The sequence below is a fragment of the Triticum aestivum genome, chromosome 7D (genome assembly GCF_018294505.1).
Source record: "Triticum aestivum cultivar Chinese Spring chromosome 7D, IWGSC CS RefSeq v2.1, whole genome shotgun sequence".
Taxonomy (NCBI): domain Eukaryota; kingdom Viridiplantae; phylum Streptophyta; class Magnoliopsida; order Poales; family Poaceae; genus Triticum; species Triticum aestivum.
Window position 1 is genome coordinate 611,873,656 of NC_057814.1, and position 10,882 is coordinate 611,884,537.

At 43.9% G+C, this 10,882-nt stretch overlaps 1 protein-coding gene across 1 annotated transcript; it reads right to left on the bottom strand.

Annotated features, from left to right (window-relative positions):
* Positions 1-2,534: 2,534 nt before the first annotated feature.
* On the bottom strand, positions 2,535-5,700 carry LOC123171104 (uncharacterized). The gene is made up of 6 exons (XM_044588746.1): positions 5,314-5,700; positions 4,071-4,176; positions 3,561-3,964; positions 3,199-3,470; positions 2,995-3,027; positions 2,535-2,894 (listed from the first exon to the last, which is right to left on the bottom strand). The coding sequence occupies exons 3-6, from the start codon at positions 3,787-3,789 to the stop codon at positions 2,805-2,807; spliced, it is 624 nt and encodes a 207-aa protein (XP_044444681.1). The 5' UTR covers positions 3,790-3,964; positions 4,071-4,176; positions 5,314-5,700; the 3' UTR covers positions 2,535-2,804.
* Between the last annotated feature and the right edge of the window lie 5,182 nt (positions 5,701-10,882).

A 10,882-nucleotide genomic window follows, 5' to 3' on the forward strand; every position in this document is an offset into this window, starting at 1 on the left:
AGGAGGACGTACATGAGCTCAAATACTGCGTTTTTTGTGGATCGGACACACTGAAGATGGATAAACTTACTCGGAGAATGGCGTTTCGTCTGGGACTCGCGCGATATCCTGGATGGCTGGACGCCACGATAGATCCGACCCCGACAACCCACCGTCGATCAGCCTGGCTGCGGAGGACGGGTCGCCGGCGGCTTGGTTGGATCTGTGCTCCGGATCAGGAACAAGAAGGAGAGGGGATTCATAAACTCGCTTGGGGAATCTTAAGAAATCGACTAAAACGCATCCAGGACGAGCGTTGCGATTAGTACAGCAGTATCCAGTCTGGATACGTACCTGCAGTCGGCCGCCGGGGAGATTCCCGGTGCGGCGAGCGCCGGCGCCATTGACTCGCCTCCTTCCACCCAATCCATTACAGCGAAGACTAGGGAGACTGAGCAGTGCGCTGAGAAAAAATCAGCCGTGCTCACGAGCCGCGTCGGTATGCAAGGGGCCTGGTAGAGACAAAAAAATACAGAGGATGCGGTGGAGCTGTTACCCTAAGACGGCAGGCACCGTGACAGAAGTCTGACACTGTAATACGTATCGCTATCATGCGGTGGGCATCTCGAGGGAAGGGGCGTCGCTTCGACCGCTACGATAGCGCGGTCCCGGTGCAGCTGTACGAAAAATCCGCGTCCCCAAGGGAAGCAGGTCCCGCGATGCAAGCCTTTCCTCGTTCCCCTGGGCGAGGAGGAGACAGCGGAAGAGACAACACTCAAAGTGATCTGGATGGCTCATTTCAAAACTAAGTTGTCTGCTTTCGTGTTCTATTCGAGCACCGGAATATGGCAAGCTGCTGCATCCACGAGTTGGAGTAATTTGGCCCTTGACAGTGACGACTTGTCCATGATGCCGCAGCTTCACCCTTCTTTTCTCAGACACCATTATGCTTATGGTTGCTTCTACTGGGACTGGGTGATAATCAGAAGTGAAAAGTTGCTGGTGCTTGACATCGGGAGGATGGAGTTCTCCATTGCTGATCTACCACCAGGAGATTGGAGTACAAAAGGTGTAGGCATTGTGGAGGCACGGGAAGGCAGGCTTAGGATTTTTGGATTAGATGTTGAATTTACATCTCATCTCTGCTACGCCATTAAACAAAATAAAGGTGAGACCGAGAGTCCCATCCAGTGGCAGATGGAGAAGAAAATCTCACTAGATTCTGGATACAAACATTTTATCGGTGCTCTGGATACAAACATTTTGTCAATGCTGCAACGGAGAGGCACTTTCTCTTGACAAGGAAAGCAGCCTCATCTGTAGATAGTTTACTCGTTGTTGAATATTTCTCACTGGACACCAAGACGTTGCAGCTTCGGAGGGTTTGTGCTAAATTATCGCCTATGTATTGTACACACATATATACCAACTTCCCACCATCATTGTTGTCTCCACAGGCAATATGAAGTGGTAAAATTTGTATCACTTCCTTGTTATCTCCCTCCCTTTGTAATTATCACACAGTTTGTCTAATGCTTGATTACAATCGATAATTCTTGTTTACATGATTTAGTAGTGTTTATTTTCTTGTGCTTGTGCGAAAACTAAGCAAGCTTGGGAACATCATTGTGTTTTTTTGTCTTGTTTGTTCCAATTGCCATTTTAAGCAATGAGGTTGGTAAGAAAAAATATCCTGCACATTATGAGTAGCTTATGCATGAGACCTGATGGAATCGCCAAAAAAAATTAGATAACAATAATTATTTTTAAGGAGTAGCTTTGATAGTCTAGGTAATGCAGAAAGGATTACAAGTGTAGAATTAGTTTAGTTTGGATTGTTTCACGTTGAGAAAATCTCTTCATTCAAGTCAAGCACAACTCATCCTGTACACTTTTCTTTTGATAGGTATAAGGAGGCAGAAAGTTTTATTTCGGCCATCCTCACATATATAATTTTATTTGAGATGTTTCCAAAAACCTGAATAAATGGTAAGGTCATGAACAAGATCCTGAGTCACTGCTCTAAATTATAAGGACATCTTGTGAGCTCATCGCTCTACATAATAATAATACCAGCTTGTGCTCAGCTCGTTGGTCACAAGTTATTTTATCTGAAATCAACCTCATAAGATCAAGGGAGTGCTCATCATTGCACAGTCATTTATAAAAAATTCTTATTTGTTCCAGTCAATCTCCACAAATTGGGTGGGAAACATTCTGTGTTGTCTAAGTTTTTTTTTGTCTTGTTTGCCCAGATTTGATGGAGTCTTCGTTAGATCAGCTTTTCGAGTTCAAAGTGGCCGTGGTTTCGATAGCATGGAGTCCTCGTAGTTCCAGATCCGGCACTCCCTATCGCTCATGGTACAAGGAGAGTGGTGAAGAATACTCCTGCTTGGAGGCACTGGCGCCAAGCTTCTTCAGGTCGAGGCGTATCACAGGTGCTCCATTCGATCGACTGCATTCCTCCAGCAGAGTGATTGAGACTGCTTGCAGCAGTGCATATCCATTCATCATTCGTATCATCAGACCATACAATAATATGTGTCATGGTGTTAAATGAAAGGTCAAGCTAATTACAGTACAGTAGCAAAACCGGCGAGCTCTATTCCCATTTTGTTAATATAGTAGAGTACTTCACAGGGCAGTTAGGCAGGAAATAGGGGCTGCTCTATCCAGATGGTTCAATCTACTCTCTGCTCTCGACACACTTAATATGTCAGTCTATGCTTCTCAATTCTTGAAAATTAACAGAACTCTTGTTGCTAGGCCACTGCTACACCATAAGTGCCATATGACATTTTTTTTGTAGCATTCGCAGTACAGCTTCATTTCCGAGGGTAAACAACTGCTAGCCTTTGGATCTTTTCGATGCAATCCTTATCTAGACGAGGCGAGATCCTTCTTTTCACATTTCCCTGGAATTCAAGAAATGTAAGAGATGAAAAATCAGAGGTGTTCCATGATGAGTTTGATAAACGTATGACATAAAACTTTCTTTTTAGATGTGGGCCCGACCGTGAAGGCTTTCACTAGGTTTCTCCATTTGTTCTGAAACATTAAAGAAAACATAAAATTTAACATCTTTTGCAATAAAAATATACAGATAAGTAGAAGATGAACATAAAAAAATTGTGTAAATGCAACAAAAGTAGTGAGCGGAGAGAACAACTAAAGGATGCATGTGCTTTAGGGGTGCAAGAAATCACCAACTGACTATACCGTAAGATGCTTCGCCATCCGAATTGATATTGGAAACCTTTCGTTCTTCAACTTAGCCCACTGTCCAGCCCCATATGCAGATATGCCATCAACTAGTGCTTTCACCTCTTCGGATGTCCAATGGTCATTGTTTCTTCTACGTCCATGTTTTTGGCCATCACTTGCAGAGCGCAAGTCCCGGGAGCATGGTTTTGTGTTTATCGACCATGTTCCTCTCTTGCGTGCACTTCTCACACGACTCCCGTGCTTCCAACCACTTTTTGGCATGTAATCTAAAGCGCATAACATGTCTATTTAACTACTTAAGACAATGATAATGATAAATCGTACATTGCAACAAATGGAAACTTCATAATTCATACGTAGTAGATCGCAGGCCCCCTCCTCCGGCGATGTGGCGGTGGGTGCAAGCCTCCTACTTCTCCGGTGACAAAGCGGTGTGTGCATGGCCCCTGCGCTCTCTCTCATCTCCTCCTCTTCTCCTCCCCCTCCTTCTCCTCCTCCTCCTCCGATGAGGGCCATGGTGGCATGGGCCTCCTCTTTCTCGAGCAGCACCTCCGGTGGAGCAGTTGCAAGTGTTTGTATTGTCATGCCACGATCACTAGTTGGTGAATAAAACTTGCATTCAAGCTGCAGTGATGAAACATATTTTCACTACCATTTGCCATGCATGTTCATTTATTAGCAAGGTTGCACTTTTGCATGTGCGGAAGTCTTGCCTCATGTGTTAAATTTGCCTCCTTTATATAAGTAGGATGGAATGCACCTAGAAGGAAAGCTTCATACGTTAATTGATTTCAAAGTCGAACCATGGATAAATTGCTTGCTTGTGTAATGAAGTTTGGATTGGAAGCAACAATTAAACATCATACATTTCAGCAATCTGTCCAAATCATGTTCATCTTGGGGTCCTTCTAAGAGTGTTTGGAAGTCCGTGGTGTCATAATCCAAGGATGTTGAGTAAACTTCAACCTCCGCCTGTCATTAGAGCAATGAAAAATATGTTAATTTTGTGGCAGGATTTCGATGAGCCCCTTGCAAATTCTATATCCAAGATTTAATAAGAGCTAAAGAACGTGGATCATATATGAACTATGCTAGTGGATATTGATATATTACATCGAGTAAAATGAAAGTTGAATAAACTAGGGAATATGCTTCAATACATTTTATTTGACTATTATGCACTAGTAGAAAAAGGGTCTAATGTGAAACTCATTTGTCCCGGTTTGGTATTGAACCGGCACTAATGTGACAATTAATGCCGGTTCCAACGACCAGGCGGGCGGCGCTCATTAGTACCGGTTCGTGGCGAACCTTTAGTACCGGTTCTTGCCACGAACCAGTACTAAAGAGGTGGTGGCCTTTAGTACGGTTGGTGGCTCCAACCGGTACTAAAGGGGGGGGGGGGCTTTAGTACCGGTTGGAGCCACCAACCGGTACTAAAGGTGGTGGCCTTTAGTACGGGTTGGTGGCTCCAACCGGTACTAAAGACCCCCCCTTTAGTACCGGTCGGAGCCACCAACCGGTACTAAAGGTGGTGCGCTGCCACCCGCAGTGCACAATCTTTAGTCCCACCTCGCTAGTTGAGAGGAGCTCGCACCGGTTTATAAGCCCCGTCGCGGCTACCATGTCGAGCTCCTCTCTAAGCAGTCCTTTGTGGGCCTATTGCAAGTCTTCTGCCCTGTGGGGCCTACTGGGCCGTACGGGCCTGCGTCCTGGCCCAACTAGAGATTGGGTTTCTACTCGTATGCAGGCCGTGCCGGCCCAGTAGGCTGGCTGTTTTTTCTTTATTTCAAAAATAAAAATAAAAAAAATCCTTACCAACCGGGACTAAAGGTCCCCCAGACCATGGCGCGCCTCGTGCCACGTGGTGGGCCTTTAGTACCGGTTCTAGAACCGGTACTAAAGGTCCTTACGAACCGGTACTAAAAGTCGTTTTTCTACTAGTGATGGTTGTGTTTATACTCATCTTTGAGATAACTTATTGCTTTTTGTTTTGGAAATGTAAGCCGGCTCCATTTCTATTGCAATGAAAGCAAGCATCCAACTAGTCATGCATGGTGTCTAGCATAAATATGGGAGCTGGTCAATAAACAAAGTAAATACATATACCTGGCTTGGAAGAGGATCAGCGAAGATGGGCCCCCAAATCTCTACTTGTTCCCATTGAGTCAGTGAGCAGCTACCAAACTTGCCCAACGTAGGAAACTGATATCACGGCTAAAGTCAATGTGTTTATTTAATACTAAATGATGTAAATAGCTTGATTGAAGAAAAAGAATACTTGCCCATCGAGTAATACTTTTTTTTTGCAGCATGCCCATCGAGTAATACATACTATACATGCATGCATGGTAAAGCCAGATATATATATATATATACTCCATGTGTTTATTATTAGTTCTTTTTCTTTTATTTGTTTGTTTTCATTGACCAGAAATAATAATAGATGCGTGTATATGCAGAGTCAATCATCCAGACAGCAGGATCCTACTACAGTGCAATGAAAATATTCTACCACGAGGTAGCAAAATAAAATAACTGTCCACTCTAGTTAAGCTAATTAATGATGCATGATGCATACTCCCTCCATTTCAATGAGTAAGACATAAAAGTATATATATATATATATATATATATATATATATATATATATATATATATATATTTGAACTATTTTACAGTCGAAGTTTTATATTGGAAAGCATGCATGAGCACTGTACACTGTGATTTCAATTCTCCGCTAATAAATGCTTCCTTCGTTCCGTAATGTAGTGCATATAGATTCTTTGAAAAGTTAAATTTTACAAACTTTGATCAAGTTTACAGTTTATATCTACAACACCAAATATATAAAATATGAAGCTGCATCCTATGATGAATCTAATATATGTTTGTCATTTTAGATGTAAATATTTTTCTCCACAAAGTTGGTCAAAGTTTGTGAGGTTTGGCTTCCTAAAAAAAATCTTATGATGAATCTAATAGTACTAGTATGAAGTACGCATGTATGCGCGCAACAAATTAACTGCCCTAGGTAATTAAGCTACATAATCCGGTCCAGCTAGCTAGCAATCAGATTAATTAGTACCCCTTCGTAAACTTTTATAACGGTCTTTTAAAAGTTTACAGAGGGAAGGTAAATGAAGAAGTTCCTCTCTGGTCTGCAGCCACATAAAAAAAATCTGGACAGAGACCGGATGAATAACGTACCTGGTGCGCCGTGCCGGTGGCTGGTGGGTTTGCCGCCGTTTCTCCAAGTTCGTAGTTGCAGACGACGTATGAGAGAATGGCCGGGGGCCGTTATATATATATGCATTGCCAAGCTAGCAACTTCCGAGAAGCTGCAGGCCCCCCGGTATGGTTGGTTCAGTAGCTCGACGACGACGCCGGCCGCGAGAATCGTGTTTCTCTGTGTGTGCGTATGTGTAGATTTATTTACACACAAACGCTCGGGCTACTACGTTCCATGATAAATGATATGCGATGCGACGTGAGCTTGATCACTGCAGCTTCCACGAAATTTCCTCCTCCCCAAATATGAACCAGCACTATATATGCCGGGCAATCCATCACTTGACGTGCCATCCATTAGGGTTTGGGTTTGGGTTTGGTACCAACCTCACTCACGGCCATGACCGATCAATCGTATAGCTAGCCTCCACTCTCCACTACCCAAAGTAACTAGTCAGGCTGGTGGACCGATGGAACGTGACATTTTCCCCTAGTTTCTGCAAACGAGTGAGCCATGGCAGGCAGGCAGGCAGGCTCATGGTTGTGCCTTTGGCTTAAAATGGTTACGGGGAAGCTTCGTGGAATGTAATGCATTACTCCAGGAACCGATGGTTCACACTCACCAGATGGTTCTATTTCTTATACCAAGGACTGTAGCTAGCTAGCCTAACCCATGTGAATGTGATGTGTCCACTTTGCACAACAGTGTTGGTTGTAGAATTTGTTTCAACTTTTGGGTGCTGATCTAGATCTTAGGGCATGTCTAGAAAACCCTCAGCACACGGCACCTCTCGGGAGCTTCGATCTGGTGCGCACGGGAGCCATTTCATTCAATGGAAACGACCAACACCACTTCACACTCACCTTGACTTCTGCTTGTGCTCGGTGCTTGCTTTATAATATAAAGCGGGGGAAACCCATTTTTTCGAATGAAAACGACCGAGAAAGTATCCAATGGAAGCTAATATTCAAGGAAAACCCAGAAACATGAATCTTTACCAAACAACTTGTCAAACCATTAATTATGTGATGAGTGACATATATATGCTTATTATTGTAATGAACTTGTGATATTTGCTTTATAACTACTACTTTTCATTAATCTGATATCATCGTAAAGTGGTGCGTGTACGCGTGGATCAATGTTAAATCCACAATATATTATCAAATGCAATCTGATGACATGATCCAGGTGCAATATGCTGCAATAGCATCAATTCGGCATGGAAGAGTAGTGGCGGGCACAAAACTCTGTGGGGGCGGAACAAAAGGCACGCCATTGCTGCGTGAAATTCCCGTGGCAGGCAGGAACAACCGCCCGCCACTGCTCATGGCTACCATTGGTGGGCGGACGCCCACCACTGATGGCATATTAGCAGTGGCGGAAGATCAGTGGCGGGGTCCCCCTGAGAGCCTTGCCCGCCACTTCTAGGCATTCCTACAGTAATGCATGCGTGTTGAAGTACTCCACCCTTCCGATGATGAACAATAGTAGCATTTCTTTACGTCCAGGCAGCAAAAGTTTTACACCTGAACAATTGTGTTGTTTCTGTACCATAAATGAAATTTACAGTAACCGTTGAACTATAAACCTTTTATGGTATCCATTTCTAATAAGCTCGATAACGACCTGAACGTCTATTAAATCATCAAGGGTTCAGACTGAATTCCTTTCTAGGGAAGATCAAGAGGGACGTACTCTGGCTCCAATTTTTACAGAATGGATAAAATCAAGAGAGTATCAATGCAGACAATCAGACTGGCCCAGTGAGTGACATGATATCACTAGTAGGAAAAGGGGCTTTTACCCCGGTTTGTAAGGGCTCAAACCGGGACTAAAGGGTTGTTACTAAAGCCCTAACCCTTTAGTCCCGGTTCTTACACGAACCGGGACAGAAGGTCCTCCACGTGGCCGCTGCTGCCAGCCCAGGCAGGGGGGCCTTTGGTCCCGGTTGGTGCCACCAACCGGGACCAATAGGCATGGCTTTTTGTCCCGGTTGGTGACACCAACCGGAACCAATAGGCATCCACGCGTCAGCATTTCAGGGGCTGGGGTTTTTGTTTTTTTTTGAAAGGGGGAGGTTGGGGGGTTTTGGGGGGTTAATTTAGGTGTTTCATATATTGTGTTAGCTAGCTAATTAATAGAGAGGAGTGTCCTCTCTTATCTCCGTGCTTGGTCGACGCTACGTACTATATACGTATGGAGAGGACTAGACACGCTAGCTAGTAAGCAAATGAAGGAAACAGAAGATCGTCATGAACATATGGATACAGAGAGAAGTGATATCGACCACCTCTCCTTCTCCGAGAGATTGGTCGAACAACAAGTTCTCGTATATCTATCTGACACTACCGGCTACATATATACAATAATTATCTCTTACAATATAATCTCCTAATTAAATTGTAAGAACACAGGGTCCACATAGTATTCTCCGTTTTCAGCGATCACGTGGTCAAGGAAGAATGCCGCCAATTCCTCTTGAATTCCTCGCATACGATCTGGTGCTAGGAGTTCATCACGCATCTGAAAGATCTAATTTGAAGAAGGGGGTCAATACATATATATATATATATATATATATATATATATATATATATATATATATATATATATATATATATATATATATATGAATAAATGAAACTCGACACAAATGATGGTAATAAAATAAAATTGTGAATATTATTGCTTACGCACTTCATATTGTTCGTCAGAGTAGCCCCACTCACAGGTCGTGTGGCGGATAGACTCGCAAACGTAGTATCCACAGAAATCATTCCCTTCTTCCTGCCACAACCACTTTAGAAGAAATAGAGGTCAATCTAACTGATAAGCAAGCATGCTGAATGGTATTGATGAAACTAGCGCTTGAATCACTAGGAGATGTGCGGAACAAGCTACTATAGTACTTACTTTCGGGTGTCTAAATTGCAGCTTCTTCGGTAGTCCCGGAGCTTTTGTGGTGAATTTTCTCCAAACCCTGCCAGACAAAGAAAACAATCACTTGATATCAGGAAATGAACAAAGTTGCTGATATGGTGGATAATGATCGATTTAACTTACTTCTCGAGCATTTGAGTCATGTTCGCATAGTCCTGGGGATCTTTTCGTATTACTACTCCCTGCTCAAGCTTAATCTCTAGGAGAATATAGTGGAAGCTCCGCATGCATGCATAAGTCATCAATTACATTACCATAACCTGGACTAATAAGGGAAACCGAATATGCACAAGACAGTAACACTCACTTGAAGTTGTAAGGAAAGAGTATTATATCTTTGTTTTGATTTAATACCAACGATCGTAGCAAGTTGGCCTCGACTTCTTTGGCATGTTTTTCAGCCGTATATGCATCTATGAGATTTGTGTTAATGAACCCAATATCACCGATTTGTCTTTTCTTCAATTCGGCGATCTTCAATCTGCATAATATAGTGAGGATAATTATAAATACATGCAATGAAAGAGCTGACCTATATAGAGAGACTTAATGACAGAAGTAGTACTACTTACAGACAGTAGCAAGTGATCGTTGTTTCATCGAGGGCCTTTTGATTGAAAAACTGGAAGAAATCCTCAAATGGAACATTCAGCAGTTCAATTCCAACGAGGTCATGCTCCGGTTTAACTCTCAGCGTCAATGTATTCATCCCATCAGACTCTCTGCAGGTTTTCATGTACCATTCATGTAATCTTCACATCATCGTTGTTAGAGATCTTTCATCTTTGACGAGAGGCTTCCCCTAATGGTATTTGTGTTCCTCCACCTCCATGATTTCATAATGTACATCATCGGGCAGGTAATCTCCAAGATTGCTATAACCGGCCACCATCCTCGGATCATTAGCGGGGGGCACGATTGGTTCGCTTGTTCGCCGAGCTGGGCAATTTTTTTCCCAGCTCATCGTTCTTTTAACCTTTGATCACTGACAATACTTCCCGACCGCTCCGCTTCAGCATATGTCTTTGCAAGAATGCGCTCATAGTTGCCTCTCGGCGGAGACTTTGGTGGTTTTGTCAGGGCAGCCAGAGTGCGCTTTGCTTTCACCGGATCTACCTTCTCCTCCGGAGGTGGATGTTTCTTTGCTTTCATCCCTTCAAAGAAGTTTGTCACTTCGGCTCGCACGATCTTCCTGGTTTCCTCCTCGGTCCTCTCGTATGGTAACTTCTCTGGAGTCTTCAGAGAAGGACCGAATCTGTATTGCCTCCCGCCTCTGGCAGCTGTACTACTAGACGCCGGCAGAGCAGACGGAGCGTCTGCGGCTGTCTTCTTTCCTTGCTTACGAGGCGGAGGAGAAGGACTACGACGCGCCGGAGCAACCGGAGCGACGGCGGGTCTCTTCCGCCCTTGCTGACGAGGCGGAGAAGGAGGAGGCTGGTTGCTCTGGCGCGCCGGCGCAGGCGGAGAAGGAGGTAGAGTGCCGCCACGCGCCAGAGAAGGAGG